Source organism: Aythya ferina (genome assembly GCF_964211825.1).
Source record: "Aythya ferina genome assembly, chromosome: 25".
Taxonomy (NCBI): Eukaryota; Metazoa; Chordata; class Aves; order Anseriformes; family Anatidae; genus Aythya; species Aythya ferina.
Genome location: NC_140323.1, coordinates 5,286,813 through 5,304,473, shown reverse-complemented (window position 1 = coordinate 5,304,473; position 17,661 = coordinate 5,286,813). Strand labels below are relative to the sequence as shown.

At 46.7% G+C, this 17,661-nt stretch overlaps 1 protein-coding gene across 6 annotated transcripts in view; it reads right to left on the bottom strand.

Annotated features, from left to right (window-relative positions):
• Positions 1-3,939: 3,939 nt before the first annotated feature.
• ILRUN (inflammation and lipid regulator with UBA-like and NBR1-like domains) overlaps positions 3,940-17,661 on the bottom strand; it is a 31,090-nt gene continuing 17,368 nt past the window's right edge. For 3 of the 6 annotated variants that reach the window (XM_084498003.1, XM_084498005.1, XM_084498004.1), the window contains 3 exons: positions 15,026-15,354; positions 13,281-13,449; positions 9,693-10,710 (listed from right to left, as the gene is read on the bottom strand). In XM_084498003.1, coding sequence (XP_084354129.1) covers positions 10,472-10,710; positions 13,281-13,449; positions 15,026-15,354 — 737 coding nt within the window. In that variant the 3' untranslated portion in view covers positions 9,693-10,471. Of the gene's footprint in view, positions 5,974-6,039; positions 6,610-9,692; positions 10,711-13,280; positions 13,450-15,025; positions 15,355-17,661 lie in introns of those variants that run through there. The other 3 variants (XM_084498006.1, XM_084498008.1, XM_084498007.1) reach the window with 2 other exon arrangements.

The following is a 17,661-nucleotide window of genomic DNA, read 5'->3' as shown; positions in this document are numbered from 1 at the left end:
TGCAGCTCAGTCCCTGTGTGCCCCTCTCCCCTCTGTCCCTACAGCAGTGAACGTCCTACAACAGCCACCGCTCCACCAAGCCGAAAAAAAATCAGCTGATTAAGAGCAGCTTTTTAAAATTATTATTAACTTTTAATGGACAATGATCTGGTCCACCTCAAAAAAAAAAAAATAGACGAAGGAGAAAGCGCAAACCCTGACGGCTCGCAGGTGGCTGCAGCAGCTGTTTGAGCTGGCGCCCTGCCGTGCCAGCTCGCCCCATGCCGCAAACCGTGCAGGAGCAGCGGTGGTAAGATGACCTCCAGTCTAGCAATTGCTCCAGTCGCTCACCTGCTCGGGAGATAGCGTTAGAAGGAAGGTGTGATCGTATTGTCCTGCTCTGGTGAATTTCTGACAGGTTGCAGCCCTAAAGGCAAACAGATTCCTTCAAGCAAATAAGCAGTAAATGAAAAGTTGGGGGGGAAGGAGGGGGGCGACTTAACCTGTCCAAACACGGATCGGTCTCAGACACCCGTGAGCACCGAGAGCTCAAGGGGTGCGTTCTTTTCAAGGCACAAAACAAACACCCGTGGGCACAGGCAGCAGGATGTCTGTTCCCTGTAAGGTTTTCAGTCAAGCTGAAACAGCACATGAAAGATCCAAGCACTTATTCAAATGGTAAAAGGCAAACCCAGCACACGCACACATTGAGGTTTCTTGCGAGGATTAGTAACAAAGTCACACATAAGCAAGAGATCAGCTTCAGCTAAGCTGCTCCAGAATATAGTTTATATAGGCAAATGTTTCGGCTGGGTGCCTGGAGCAATAAGGGCTTGCTTGGGAAATGCCATCAGCCCGACGTGGCCACTCAGGTGGCTCCCAAGGTCCTTCACACGTCCCCATCCTAATACAGGGCACTACTAGATATTTCCCTAGTGATAATAATAAATATAAAATATAAGATATGAAATTAAAAAATTAAAAATAAATTAAAAAAATAGGCTAAGTTCATTCAGAATTCCTCTGCTGATTACCCCAGGGTCCCCAAACCACAGCCCCTGTTTGCAGCCTGATGCACTGCGATCCCTGTGCCGTGGTCTGGGGGTGCACCAGGACGCCCCAAAACCACACAAGCAGCACACAGCTTTGTGCTGGTGACCACGTGAAGATAGCTAAACCCAAATCTCTGCTCCTCCTCATGCTGCACCCCTCAATGCCACCTCCCCTCCGTCCCATTTCCATCTGGGATCCATGGGGAAGGCATCGGCAGCTCCAGCAGCCTGGGCTCACCCTGCTCATTGCCTTGTCCCCTGGGTGAGGAGGGGTGCAGGCAGCAGACACAGCTCCATGTGTGAGGTTCCCTGCCCGTGGGACGAGGGACATCCGCTGGTGACAGCGGTGAGCAGGCCGAAACACCTCCACGGGGCACCGCGGCACCTCAGTGAAGAGCCAGGCCGCAGCCATGAGCCAGGCTGCAGCCACACGAGGGGCTCTGGGGGCACACCTGGGGGCTCAGCCCCAGCCCCCAGCAATGGTCCTGAGCAGAAATGTGGCTGCTTTGGGAAATGGCTGGCCTGGTTCTAAGCTCATATGCGTATCCACAAGGCCTTCAAGGCTCCCAATGCCCAGCTTTGCCCCCACGTGCTCTCCTCCACCCCCCTGCCCTCAGCAGGGATCTTCCTGCGGCTCGCACTGCCATGGGACCCCCTCCCTCCTGCACAGGCTCTTCCCCATCATCTTTCACAAAAAAATCCACGTGGGCCTCAGCCTCTCCTCACACATCTACCTGGGCTGGGAGGTTTGTTTGTAAACTCAGCACACACTGAACTTCTCCTTTGTAAACTGAGTTGGGGTAAAGGCAGGGAGAGAAGTGAGCTCATGAGGCTGGAAACACCCTGGGGACAGCAGAAGTACATTTAACTACAAGATGTCAGATTCAGATTCTTTTTTCATCTTCAATAAAACTCTCAACAGCTATATAACATTTTTTTCTGTGTTAATTTAATCATACAAATATTCATTTATACATTACGGAAAAAAAACTTTTTATTTTTTTTTATTTTTACCCCCAATGTGCTATCATAGGACTTCTCCCAGACTCCATGAGGCAACACACCATCCTGGGCTACACATGCACTCCCCCCAGAGAGAATAGACAGGCTGCAGAACCACCCACTCACTCACACAAGGAAAAAAAAAAAAAATAATAATTAAACACAAGAGAAACCCAGAGACGGGACAGCGTGCATTTCCCAACCCTGTGGGCTCCGGCTGCTCAAACCCACGCAGCTCTGCCCTTCGGAGGGGCAGCTGCATCCTCCAGCCCTCGAGGACTGAGTACGACACCCCTGAGATGCAGGCAGGGGATTTCTCCCCTCCGTCTGCCTTTTTTTTACCGGTTTGGGATTGTTCCTGCGGAGCTCTGACCGCGCTCTGGCTTCCCTGGGCTGCCTGCACTGCCCCTGCTCGGGGGGTGACAGCTCCACGTCCGAGGTGGCTCGTGCTTGACACACGGATCCATCTGGAGAGCAGACATAGGGCATTGTTTTTTCTTTCTGGAGGAGCAGGTGAGGAAGGAGGCTCTCCCCCTCCTCAGGGCAGGTGGGTGTCAGTCAGGCCAGAGCCAGCTGCTGCTCCGTCCCTGCCACCTACCAGTGGGTGCCGGCCCAGTCTCCCCCCAGTCAGGATCAGCGACCTCCCTGGGGTGATGCTGCCTCTGTACTGGTTCACCAGTCTCAACTCAGCCACGATTTCCTCCTATCCCTACCAGGCCTGAGGTGTGCACGTGTAACTCACCTGGCTCCGCTCACCTCGGCTGCCACACGCGCACCAGACTCTTGGTATTCAGCCCCCCCTGAAAATCCATACCATTTATTTCATGTACCTGATGCAAAGTCTCTTTGAGTTTGAATGCCTCAATCCTATGGAAACCACCGCAATCGCAGCGCCCTGAAGCCACCTGGAAGGAGTTTTGCTGAATATTTCAAACCCACCTCATTTAAAGCTGGAAACCTGACTGCAAGAGCAGTGTGAGGGCCAGCAGCACCAGTAAGCTCCAAGAGAGAAGAGAAAACCGCCTTCAGCCCCAGTGAAACAGTTTTTACTAGAGGAAAAACCTGGCAAGGTAGAGCAACCACCAACCTAAATGTTGTCCCGCTGTCACAGCAAGGGTCGGAACCCAACCTCCAACACCTCTGGAGCCCTGCACGGTCATTTTGGAGAGGTCACCCCACAACGAGAGCACTTAGCTCGGCTACCTGGGGGATGGCTGCGGGGTGAGCAGCGAGAGGATGCAGATTTCAGCAGCATCTCAGATCGGGCTCTGCCTCTCTTCACACCCTGGAGTCGGTGACCCTTGTCACGAGGCCACCACGGACCAAAATCACTCACGAGTGGATTCGGATCTGCGCAAAACAAGTGTGCCTCCTGAGTGGGAAAGCACAGGACTACGTGGGGTGCATGCGAGCTTGTTACAAGGAAAGGAAAACTCAGCCTTAGCAGGAGCAGCACAGGTGTGGCAGCCACTCTATGCAGGGGAAGAATTTGTGCCTGGGAGCAGGAAGCTGGAGCTGGGGCACCGAGGGCTCAAAGGGCTCCCAGGCAATAGGAGGCAGAGGTCGCAGCGCCAGCTGTAGCATGCAGGCTCAAGTCTTGCTTCCCCACCCACCCAGCTGACAAAAGGAGCTCATAAAGATAAGGAATCACCTCGACATTCGGGCAAACTGCAGTCCCTGGTGTTTTAGATGCTTTCTGAAGTGGCAGCATTGCAGGAGATGCACTGGCCAGGCATGCATCCACATCTTCAGAGCGTGCCACGCTGTTGGTGAGCTCCACCTGCTCCCACAAATCCACCTGCCCAGCACCACTGCAGCAATGCAGACCGCTCCCTGGGCTGGATGCTACAACACAACTGAAGCTGGGCAGAAGGATGTTGCAGGACAAGAACCAGACTGCGGTGGCACTACGCAGCGCAGCGCCACCTTCCATGGCTGCATTCCTGAGCAGCTCCATCCGGATCCGTACCTCGAACAAACTGCTGAAATAAACCCAGGTTTTCATCAAACCACACATGCATGGGGCTGGCGATCCAAACCCCGCAGTGCCTCTTGCATACAGGTGGTTTCTCACATTATACTCATTTCTCCCAGCAAGTGCATTCTTATAGGGAGGCTTCAGGTAACAGCGACCCTTCATATCCAAACCTCAAGCACAGACAAACCTGTCAGCTATTTCCATACAATTAACAGCAAGCAGGCAGCGTGGGGCTACAGCATCCTAGTTTCTTCCTAAACCCTCCACAGGATCCACCTGTACGCACTAATTGGTAGCTGCAAGGAGAACGAAGCCTCCCCTGGAAGCCAACCACGAAAACACAACCAGGAGGGAGCGACCAGCCTGAAGCCACGCCGCACGCCTGCGCCCTGCTCCAAAGAGGAGAAAGGAGGCTGCACCAGAGATCTGGAAGAAGGTAGCGGGGTCTTTGCATATCATCGTATCTTTGGCGGTTCGTTCAAGCTTCTGCACAAGTCAGTGCCCCCTCAGCTCACCCCCCTTCAGGAGGATGTGAAGGTGACACAGAGCCTTAGGAACCCACGAGGCCATCTCCCTCCCCTCACTGTGGGCTTTCCAACCACTAACTGCAGAAAAATGCACCAGAGGAGCAGCAGAGCGACCTGCATCTGTGGAGGAACAACCCCTCCTCTAGAAACAAGCCCTGGAGAGCCCGGTTAGAAGGCGAGAGCCTCAACAAAGCTACAAGCCAGGATGAGAAAGGCAACAACACAAGGCGACAGAGTGGAGTCCAGCAGCTGATGCTAACTCTTCCTCTACATTCAAAAATGCATAGAACGAGCCTCGAAGCTAACACCTTATCACAGGAGAAATGGATTCAAACTTAAATGTGTGTGAGAGAGAGATGGGAGATTCAAAACTCTAAGGACAGGACTTGCAAAGCTTTGCAACTACCAGCACGTGAATTACAGCTACAGGAAAAGTTGCTTCTTGGCACGAGACCGATATACTTGCTTGGTTGCTCTAGGCACAGCTACTGTACATCAGAGTTAACAAAAAGGTATTCTTATAGGCTAACCACATAGCTCTGGAACTTTAATAAATCTGTTTCTTATTAACACGGGTGTGTATTTACGTGTACTTCGTGTACAAAGGGAAGGGGAACGAGCCCTCCACGCTATCCTAACCCAGTCCCAGAGTCTCTCCCTAATTGTGATGCTGAGACCTGGTCTCCAGCAGGGTTTCTAGCGACATGCAGGACAACTAACAGCAACACCCAAACCAAAAGGGAGAAAAAAAAAAAAAAGAAGAATTAAGATTAAAAAGGTGGTAACTATAAACAGAAGGTGATATTAAAAATGCAGAGCTGGGTGCAGACCCAACCTGTCATTAAAACACATCCAACAAAAACAAGTCACCGCACAAAACCCAGAAGATGCTAAGCAAATTCCCATTCGGTAACAAGCAAAACATGACAGTTCCATAAAAATGCACGCTGTCCCTTATTTAAAAAAAATATGAACAGGAAACAAACAGAAATTAAACATTTGCTCAAACTACAACCGCTCTGTAGGCAAAATATTTTTTTAAAGATGGCTTTTTTCATTTTCATTTTTAAATCTTCTTTTTAAGCTACCTAATTAAGTGTGAGAATGACTTCTAAAAAAAAAAAAAAAAAAATCCATGGCGTTGGTATATTCTTTCTCATAGCATTAAACACCACTCCTGAAATTCAGCATTCACACATGCATACTTAGATTTTTCCTCTGGAAACAGCTAGTCTTAAGTTACTGGGCTTTTGTTTTATTTTCTTCTTTATCCAGAACATGGAGGCAGAGAAGGGGGGTCCACGCTGTGTCTGTCTGCCACGTGGATCCCCCTCCCTTCCCCCAAAAGTCAGTTCTTTAAATTCTCTTCTTGCCGATACCCGTTTTGTGTGTTTGTGTTTTAAGACTGTCCGAAGGGATAAGGACCGTGGAAACCCTGAAAAAAAGTTGGAGACATAATCAATTTTAATTGGTAAGGAAAGAAAAGCGATCAGCGTACGCCTACAAATACCAACCAGCCCATCCCACACTGCTGAACCCAATGCAACCCCCTGCCCTCCAAAGCCACCTCTGCTGTCCAGCCTTAGGAAACGCTCACAAAACGCAGGGTTCGGAGCTTAGAGCTGTCCCCCAGGGGGAGATGCCAGGTGCTACCCACTTACCTCCTTCAGATGTTACTTTGCCAGGTTAAAACCAGGCAAAACGTTTCTCAGGTGCTACTGCACCAAGAAACTTGGTGTATTTTCTACCCCAGAGCAAAAATTGCTTGTAGATGCCACACCACCTGCAAAGCCAGCGACTACGCTTTCACAGGCGTATTCTAAAGATTACAGCAAGCAGCTAAGAGGCCCTAACAGGTAGTAGAGGCTATTCAAGGAAAACCAGGATTTTAAGTCCACATTCCCAGCGATGTATTTGCTCTCTCAGGATAATGTTATTCTATTCTTCGAACCAAGTGGCCAGTCCTTCATCACGAAGAACAGGGAGATCGACAGGCGGGTAAGGGATCTCCCAAGCCACAGAGCTGCTCGGTTTGTCACAATGCTGAAGATACAAACCACACAAAATCCTCCTGTAACACCCAAGGACATGCTCAGGTCAGAAGCGAGACGAGGGAGAGGAGCTCGCTGTATTTCATCGTCAGAGTCTCATTTTGTGCAGCCCAACTTCTTATGAGCATCCTGATGAGTTAGCCAAAAGCACAGAGAGCACAAAGCCCTTCTCTCTCATTAAGACAGTAACGGCTTCAAGTTTTCACAATTTCACCTTTAGCAGGAAAAATCTCAGAGAAAAAAAAAAAAAAAAAAAAAAAACACACACCAAACCCACCATCATTTCCTGCATGTCCTACTGCAGCTCCACAACAACCTCGCTGTGTGAGCCACGAAACGAGTCTAACACAACTCACGTCAAGTGCCAACTGCAGTAGCTCAAGCTGAATTGCAAAAGCCCAATTTCAAGAGCTCCGCTGTGTATCTATGCTACAAAAGAAGCACTACAAGGAGCTGATGATTTTGCTGCAGCTAGTGAGAAGTTAATTCTTTAGGATATATTGGATGGCAAAATAGAAGGCAATAGCAAAATGGAGCATCTCCCAACAGCTCTCAGAAGTCATCCAAGAGAGGAGGAATAGCAAACAATTAAACAGGACATCTTGTGCACTGCGTGCAGAGCATGGAAAAGAAGACTGGGAGCTGGGAAATTACTGCTTGTAGCCAGAAACATGTGCAGGTGATGGAAAACCAAGCACACAGCAGCCCTAGGAAGGTGCTGCACTCCCAGACTGGGAACCAAGCTCTTCGGGAGACAACATCCAATGGATTCCCCAACAGTTCCACGCAGAAAGCAGCAGTTCCCATCAGAAGACTGAGGCTGAGATATCCAACACTTAGAAAAAAAAATACCATCATGAAACTGGGGGAAGGGCAAGAGCAGAAGGAAACCTCTGGGAAACCTCTCAGGAAAACCTTCTGGATCTTCAGGTACCACTCAGGTCCTGCTTTCTGTAGCATCTCATTTAAAGCTACACAATTACATTAATAATGGGTTAATTAAAAATACTGTTGCTGAAACAGTGGGAAGGCAAAGAGCAGAAGGGAAACTGTGCATTAAAGTACCATGAAGAGTCACGGGTGCATGTGCACACAGAAAATGATAAAGGATACAGAAGGAAAGTTATGCTAGGCACAAGATCCTAAATGGTCCTGCCTCAAAGGGGCTGAGCTGCTCTACCCAGTACTGCTCTGCAGACAAAAACCTGAATTTGTGGCCGATCACCTGCACTGACATTCACCACAATTTGCTTCATCTTTTAATCAGCTGCACAGAGGCTTTGTTTGCAGATCCGACTGGCAAAGCTCTCCCAAACCTCCCAGGGGTGCTCCGCGCACTGAGCGCTCCCAGCTGCCTGCTCCCTCTGCTGGGGGCTCCCCGCTCCGCAGCAAAACCTTTTTGTTGGCTCATTTGAGCCTGCCATAAACCAAGTCACCTGCAGCACCTCCCGACAAAGGGATTAACGCAGTTAATGAGAGCACGGCCCAGAGCCCTGCACTGAAGTCAGACAGGAGAACAGGTCATTAGTCCTCGTGTGCGCAGCCAGCCCATGCGAAGCGGCTGCTGGCCTCGTTCTCAGGGAACCCCCTGGATCTCCAGGTGTTGTTTTCTGCAGCACCTAATTCAAAGCTATACAATTATGCTAATAACGTGTTAATTAAAGTCAGAATTTAGCTCAGCTTTAGAGTCACGTTACCAAGTACCCACAGCTCTGTGCCGCTTGCAGGCTGACAGCTCCGCGTGAGCTCCTCGCCCTGCTCCAGCAACTTCAAGAGCAAGATGCTCCCCATCTGCGTGAAGGTAGCTTCATGCAATGAAACTCACCAAAAAGGAAAAAAAAAAATCCTTGGTCTTGGGATTACCATAATGTAACTCTGCATACAAGGAGCTTTTCACCGCAGGTCATTTACCCCTGAGATTTATTAGTGCATATGAGAACTTACAAAACCCTAAAGGTTGCTTCTTTAAGACCAAGAGCGTGGGCTTGGTCTCACATTACACCTAACAGAGCTCCTGCATGGGAGAAAGGAACTTGTTTTAAACTAGCATCAGCACAGGAAGCATGTAACTTCAAGTTCTTCTGGATATTTACAGGGGAAAAAATACATTTCTTGTGAAATTAAATTTCTGGATTCTAAAGGCTGTTCACTAAGCTGTGCTTTTGTGTTGTTTGTTAAATCATCCGGACTAGGGTAGGAAGAAATAGATTTCAGTTCAGTTCCTACCACATGTTGCTAGGTCATTTTATTCAGGTGGTTTTTAATCTTTTCCTTTTTACCCATCCCTCAGCAAGAAACTCTTATCACCCTTCCCTCCCCCCAAAATAAGCACACTTCAATACTTTTTCCTCTTCTTCAGTTAGATGCAAGCTCTTCACTGAGCATTTGTTTCTTATTACATTTATTCAACACAGTTATAATAGTGTCTTGGCACCTAAGGACTTCAGTTACTGTTACAATGCAAATACCAACCTCCATTACAGGACACTTTTGAGAATAATTATCCCTTGTACGCAAGGTTTTACATCATAAAATGCAAAAATAATTCTGCATACAAGTGCAGTTTTACCCCAGTTATTCCAGCTGAAGAACTACTCACACTATTTTGGTGAATTCGCTTCCATTCTGAAAATGAGATCACTGCTTTTATGAAAAGCTCAGCTGCAGCTTTGCAAATTCACTTTCAGTTCTTCTAGCATCTTCCCCACAAGTAATTGCTAACTGGCTACAAAAAGCATGCCGGCTATTCAGACAAATGCAGGAGAACAGAGGGCCATGATTTTTTCAAGAGAAGCCTGCACATGCTAATTTTTGTTATAAAGCATCGGTTGATGTCAGTGTCTAGAAGGGAATTGAGAGGTTTTGGAAAGTTAAAGGGCTTTGTAAATGCAGAGGTCTATAAATGAAGACACCTGTGCTTGGGGACCAACCAAGCACAGCAAAGCCTCCACATTCACATCCACGGCACCTGGATGTGATTTGAGGGAACAGGAGCACGCCATCCCCTTTCTAAACACAGCTGTGGAGTAGTGGAGCATTTTGAGGTAACACCAAAACGAAACCAAGCTTAAGTGGATCTTTCATAAACCATCACAACACAGGCTTTCAAACAGCTATCTTTATTTCACCTTTGGGACAGAGTCAAGATGGAGAAGAGGTACACGAGGAGAGACAGGAGTTTGGTGCCCAGCTGCAGAGCAGTGCAGGAGGCTCCCAGCAGACACCGACAGCATCAGCCAGCGCTACACGTCCCCCCGGGCTGCTCCTGGGCACTGCTCCTCCAACCCACACTCGGCTAACTTAGGAAAGCTCAACACAAGCAGAAGAACAAAGTATTTAGCACTTTTTTTTTTCCCTGTAATTCTATGCATGCTGGGCAAACATGGTGCAGCAGTTCAGACCCCCTCAGAGCTGCTGGAGATGCACGGAGCTGATGGAGCGCAGAGGGCTCAGGGACATGAGCAAGCCACCATGCAGCACCTTGTTTTTTCTGACTTAACAGCAAGCTTTTAGTCTGCAGAGAGAAAAACAGGGAAACTGCTGGCCTGCAGTGGAGCCAAGTCAAGCTAAAAATCACATTATATGGCATTTCCCACAGTCCGAAGGCACGGGGACTGTTGGTTTTCATGGCTGAGCTAGCATGCAGCATCCAAACATTAGCCTTCCACCACAAAAGCAAAGCAGCTCATGCACTGTCAGTTCAGCCTGCAGATGCTGTAGCAGTCTGGCTGTCAGAGGCTCGCTGCAGTAGTTTGGAGCCCGACGTTCTCCCACTTGCTCTGAACAAATTTAACCATGGGGTAACCGGCCCGGTGTAAAGCCCAGACACCAGAACAGGAGCTTCTCTTCTCCAGGGGGGTGTGCATTTCTGGGGCTCATTCCTTACCCACAAATACGGTTTGGTACCCAAACAGTTTCCAGCAGAGAAAATTCTGTCTCAAGTCTAGAGAGGTACTCCAGGAATAGGCAAGTTGGAGTGTCCTGGTCTGGGAGAAGCTTCCAGGAGCAGCAGCAACTTTTAAACTCAGAGAGGAGAGGCCAGTTACAGGCTGTAAGGACAGAGGGATGTTTGGCTTCTCCTGCATACAGGTTGCTGTCAAATAGCACAGATCGGAGTTCAGCTGCACACAGAATGAAGATGGGGAGCGTAAATACAGCAGGGGAAAAAAGGTGGTAAGAGTTTGACCCCAAATTCCAAAATGCTTCTATTATACGGGCTTTTAAGAGTATTGTGAGCAATGAGCAAACTGGATTATCCTCAGGCAAGTTGTAGAACATTTTTTGCTATGGCAATGACTCTGCAAATTGTTTCGTACAGGTGAATCCTTGCAGGTCAGAACCTCCCCATGCAGTTTTCTGCATTACACAGCAAGCAGCAATACCTCGACTCACACAGGCAGGCAGCTAAATTCAGCTAGAGATTCAGACATCTATTTTCATATAGAAGTGACAAGTACGATGTGAATGTCAGTACATGGCTATCCACCCCAGAGCTTTTTAGACATTTAAACTGTACATTTCTTGCCTTCGTTAAGAAATTTAACTCTAATCCCCAGGCACTATAAGAACGCATCTTGTGCTTTTAGTGTAAAAGACTGTCACAAGAGAGCAGCAGTGACCTCGACAGTGTTGCTATGAGACAGGAGCGAGTAAATAGAAGGAGGCTATATTAGCCTCATCTCTCTTGAGAATACAGAGAGAAAGTGATTGCCAAAGAGGAGAATAAAATACCCATGCATGGGTATATCTGGACTCTAACACAAACTCATCCCTATCCCAAGATAAGCATCCCATCCCGCACATGTTTAACGCTAAGAACATGCAAAAACTCCCCAGGGAATGGATATACAACATGCTTTGAGCAATGCCCTGAACACCGACCCTGATCTACAGCCTTCCAGCAGTTTATTTCATAGGGTGAGGCAGGGTGGCCTCATGAAGGCATATACTACAGCAGGAACAAAGATCACACAGTTCCAAGTGCATCACAGGTTTCATTTTATCTGCTTATAGGGGATTTGGTGACTTTTTTCTCTAGGAAAGTTTGTTTCATTGAGCACAGCATCTGTACCACGTGCTCTGCAAAGCACTCCGTCCGTTTCCACATGTGAAACATTGACATACTCATCTCATCTGGCAGCAGATGGCACATCAGCAGCACCGAGATCCTGGCTCCACTGGGGAATTGTAGAGGACAAGTTCCACCTGCTCAACTGCACCAGAGAGAGAACTAACACAGACAAGGTCTGGCAACTTCGAGGCTTTTAGCATGTTTTACAGTGGCAGACACAAGGAACAGCTAGTTTTATCTCAGAGATTTCATGGTCTCATGCAACCGTGTGGCTGGGGCCCTTCACAGTCTCTCGGCAGAATGGAAGCCTCAGCAATGATGTGATAAATATTTAGGGGCTTATCCTCCTTCTAAAGGCAGGACAGAGGCCTTAACTGAGCTTTAACCATCCCCTCTGCTGCATCTCACCAAACGGTGTGTTAAATATGACTAGGGATTCACCCCACTAACTGGGTACATGAAAAATATTAGATGTTCTGCCCAATATAAGTACAATCCAGGTATCCTATATCCAGCTATCTACACTACCAACCCCCAGTGCTCTTTGTCTGCTCCTAGAACTTAAAATGAAGCCTTCCAGGTCAATGTTCAAACAGAAGACAACAGAATGTAGTAGCTTTCTTTCACCCTCCACAAGCAGCAGAGTACAGGTCCAGTCCCCAGGGAGGAGGAGGAGGAGATGGGAGGCTGAAGCATTGGTAAGATTACCAGCAGGTGCCCGACCACCACCTGCAGCCCACACAGTTTAATACTTCTGACACCACCCCCATCATGCCCTTTTCCATTTAATCTGAGCCCCAACTGGGGATCCCACTTACACATTACCTATTTTTTTTTGGAAAAAATGTTTTCCAGAAGGATTTACAGCTTGCAGGAAGAAGGGCTGCAAGGCCCTCGGCCTAAACCAGGAAAGGCAAAGCTTGTTCACCTGATAGTTTTAAATGAGACCAAGTATTTAGGATGCCAAACCTACAACAATTGTTCACTGCAGAAAGAGCATCGCACCACAGGGATGGTACCAATGTGAGCAACAAGGCCAGAATGCTTCCTGCCCTGCATGGAAAGGGCACGGCTGGAGGAGGTCTCTGATCCTCACACCTACCTCAGGAACGGCTCTCAAAGCAACAGCGAACTGGTGTGATGTCAGACAGAAACAGCACGTTAGAAATAAAAACCTCAAGAACCTTAAAGATCTATAAACTTTCTACACAGCCTATCCTGTCTCCAAAAGCTACCCTTCCTAAAAAAAGAAAAAAAATGGAGCAAGATTTCTGCTTTTATATCAAATCTGCCTCAAAACCCCCTATGAATATTCTGAAAATACTAAAAGGAATAAAAAGAGAAAGAAGGCCCTACCTCCAAGGTTAGGTTATAACAACTCATAGGGGTAACACTCACAAACTTTGGGTTACTAGCCTGACCATATTTCTTAAATTTATCAAGAATATCTCTGGCACTGTTTGTCTCCTTTTTGGCTTTTCTTCTCCACAGAACATCTGGCACAGGCTATGCTCTATGCACCTCCAGTAGGTACATGTTTCTTACACCTATGCTCCTCCTGAAAAAAAAAAAAGGCCAAGATCTGCTACTCAGCCAGGAGCCCCTGCTGATACACCGGACCTCTTGTTGCCCGCACCACTCTCGTTTCAGTAGGGAGGGCGAGGAATTTTCCACAGGGGAGACCTAGTGAAGAAACGAAGGCCACGCTGCTGCCAAAACCCCACATCCAGAATTTCTGTGCAGGAACTTTCTCGGAAGCGCAGCTCTGAGCAGTGCCACATCTGCCCACCTGCAAGTGCAAACAAACGATGAAGCAATTGCTAAGCCTGCACTCGGAGAAAGAGGGCAAAGGGGAAAAAATAAAGCTAACCCAACCCTAAAGCTGACCACTGAAAGTGGAAATGAGTTTTCTCACCTAAATTAAAGCCTAGTGTTAAGCTGTGAAAGGCTTAGCTAATTCCATCAACTCAGAGCTATACTTAGCAGCTGATTTTTACTCTTCACTGACTGATGCACGAGCAGAGCTGTCCCCACCCTTCGCTGGGATACTACAACCCCCAACGGACCTGAGATGGAATTTATGCACAGATGTGTCAGCCCATAGGTGGCCTCTGCCAAGTCAGAGGATGGTCCGTCCCTCCAGCAAACACCACAATGAAAGCGGGCACTGCTATCCACCAAGAAACCATCAAACAGCAGTGACTTTCGGTCACTGTTAACCCAGACTGCATTTGAACTGATAGGTGAAAGGCTTTATTTTTTTATTCATTGCTTAAGCCATCCATTTCATGTTTAATGAGCAAGAATCTTGAAGCAGGAACCAATACAGCTTATAAAAAATTATCTTTGGGGTGCAAAACACAAAATGGGTGATTGGTAGTCTGTCAAACAGTTATTCCCAAGCATGCCAGCAGTAAAAAAAAAAAAAAAAAAAAAAAAAAAAAAGCATAGCCCTGGTGCAAAGTAGGCCACTAAAATATGATCCACTGGTAGAGGACAGGCAGTTCATCCAGTTAGGAACTAAAGTGCTGTAGGTGAACTAATATTAGGGCTTTATTAAGTCATTCAGCAACCAAGTGTTATTGTCCTACACAGCCTGCTTAAAGTACAGTAAAGCATTTTTAAAGGATTTTAAAAATCAAACTAGTTTGACATACGACAATACACACCTACACATACTGGCTGCATTAACAGGTGGATTCTGAATTGTAAATAATCCTGCTATTCATTTGTCACACACAAGCAAATAAAAACAGTCAAAATATCACTCAGACTCTTATAGCATCCACCAAGCAAGCTTTTGAGAGAGATTTAAAGTAAAGATAATTTAAAAGTCACCTACAATTATAAACAGGACAAGGACACAGACAGGAATAGTCCTCTGACTGACCATTCCTGACAGATAGCTTCTGGGATCAAAATGTTGAGCTCTGTAGTCACTCCACACCAGTTAAAAAAAAAAAAAAGTTATCTGGTTAATCTTAGGTTTGGGGTGTGGTCATTTCTTTTTTTAATTCTGTAAAAACTTAGGAGCACATCTTGAGAGATATTTTGACTTATCTGCATATGCAGCTGGAGTAGGCCCCAGCCACTAATAGTTACAGCACCCAGACAAGATTATATAAACTTTTAGAAGGACTTGAAGCAAAAACAAAAAAAAAAAGGTGGATCTGGTAGAGTCTATCAGAGGCAAAAGTATTTTAATATAACTTGAGGAGTTGGCAGAGTCAGACAGTCAAATTCAAAACCTTCCTTAGCAGGTCTGGCAGAAGCAGAAGGGAAGGGCTTTGCAGTTTGTAACGAAGAACTATTACATACACCAGTCTCATCACCTACCCATTCTCCTGTTCGCCCAGGGCACCTACCTTACTGTATGTCACTACCGACAAGTTGTTCGAGTGACTGCTGGGGGAGAGATTTACAGAGTTTTGTGACAGTCCATTCTGATCTTGTTCGATTTGGTCAGGAGCAGGCCCCCACGTGTTTTTGCTGATTGTGCCTAGCTCGGAACCCCCAGGGTCTTTTAGGTTGTTTTCATCTGGTTGCCTGTTCTTCTGCGGAGAGGCGAACGGGTTAAAGTTTCCTTCTACCTTGCGATGCGGTTGCGTGTTGAACTCTGTTTCAAAGGATGACAGCTGCTGTGTTACCCCTAGAAGTCCTCCAACTTCCACGCTGAGGATCACCCAGATGACATCTGTGGAAAATGAAAGACACGTGGGTCATCAATAGATGAAGTTTATGGAGAGGTGGGAAAAAGGAGAAAGTATGAACTCATTTCTTTACAATAGCAAAAAAATGATTGTTTATAACACATTTTTATAAAGCATCAGAAGTACTGGGTAGAAACAAATAAAGTCCAACCCTTCAAGGGAATCAGTAAGTTTTACTCCTATTGAACTTGGAGGAACCAGGTAAGAACATATAAAAAACAAGCTGACACAATGACTTGAAACTCCATACTTCAGATTACCAATAGGATGCACTGAAAAAGAAAACCTGAAGTGACTTTAACCAAGGCTACGCAACAAGTCTGAAATGAGAGCCAGGCGATATCACTCCCAGTCTCCTGCTCTGACGACAAAGAAAAGGTCATGGGTTTTGGTTAGCATTAAAAGGTTTGGCTCTGAAAAAAAAAAAAAAAAAAAAAAAACTTGGAAGGTTATTAGGTTTATGACAATTCACACTAAAATATCTGTTTCTGTTCCAAAACATCCACAGTAGGTAGACAAGATGCACAGACTGGTAGACTATTACACAAATTTGCAAACAACTGGCTAAAATATGTATGTGTGTGTTTACAGTTCTTACATCACATGTGTCTTTTGTACATAGATAAGATTGTTTTTTCTACTTACCATTTCATTTACACTTCATGCAAACACTGTGGCATATTTACACAAATACATTGCTTGGGACCTATCCAAATTCAGTCCTACTGTTTTTTTTTTTTTCCCCGCCCCTCCATTAAATGTGCTCCAGTTTTGTTTTGCTGCACAGAGAGGGAAAATTGAAAAGAACAGCAGCAATTCCTTATCTCATCTCAGCAGATCTAATAACAGCACCTCACGTCACATGGGATTCGGGTTCCAGTTTTTCTGCAGCGTTAACCTACAAGGGGCTCTTTTGTGCTGGCTGGGGGCAGGAGGCAGCAGCTACCCTCGCTGAGCAGCTTTACACCACCACTGCTTCACGGAGCAGCCTTCATTTGCTGGAGCTCTCCTTCCAGCCCCTCACCAGGTTGAATGTCACTCATTAGCTTGCATTCTGTGACCCAATTTACCACAAGTGGGATTCCACCTTACAAAACCACGGCTGTTTAAGGACCCCAGCACCGTGCCAGAGCTGTGCACCAACACCAGGCAACCCCCAGCTGGACCTGAGCTGTGGGAGATAACAAGCACCAGGGATTCAACCTACCACAGGGAAGGGCATCTTTGATTCAAAGCTCAGTTGCCAATTTCAATTTGCAGGTAGTTTTCCTTCAAAAGGTGTAACTTGAGCAAGTTTAGTAAGCCCTTAGCCTGCTTCTTTGTCAGCGTGTAGGAAAACCTTGGATTAATAACCGCACAGGCCCGCAGCAGGCAATGCAAGTTGAACAGGCCTTTCAACCTAATTTATGCACACGTTTCAGGGACAAGTTACATCCACTTTCAACACAGAAGAGTCTTACACTCGCTGACAATTCTGCCAAAAAAACAGAGTAAAGAGTTATTTTTGACTCCGAGTGCTAACATCTCTCACTCAAACCCGGAGACTTGGGATACGCCCAACTGCCAAAACAGGCACAAAGATGTTCTCAGTATAAACTACAGCTGGCTAAAAATCACTAAATGGCTCCGAATGAATGAAGATGTTGGTGGCTTAGCCTGAGGCACCATGCAAAATATCCTAAAGTGATTTTTAAATACAGAAAAGTGGTTCCCAGCAGATGCACTAAGTTTAACTATTGAAACCTGGGCCTTTACCAAGTGTCAGATGGGGTTTTCACCACTTCGGTTTTATGCCTGTATGTAGTTCATGATGTTCAGCACTGGAAAACTTGGAACAAATTCCAACAGGGAAAGAGTTTCAAGGAGAACTGTGCAAGCCTCTTTGTTTTTAAGAGCTCTGTGATCTGCAATTTGTTCCAGTGTTTAGAAAACAGTTCTGTGCTGACCAAGACAACAAAGCAGCTCACTCGATGTTTTCTGTTTTCTATATTTAGCCTCAGAGCCAGCAGACCTCTACCCTCCTCCTGCATTTAGTCAAAGCTTGCCAAAGGCCTACCTGCAGCGAAGAGCACTGGCCCCCAGATTTGTGGAGCAGAACATTTACAAAATGGAAACCAAGGGTTATCAGACCGCAGCTGCCTGGTTCTTACGTCTTTGTACAGTGAGGTTTCATGTCAACAGCCATTACAATAAATCACACAAATACATTTAGGGATACGTGATTTGGTTATCAGGAGGGTGTCCAACAAGGGGCCAGGAGCATCCATGCTGTTTACAACGGGAATATCATG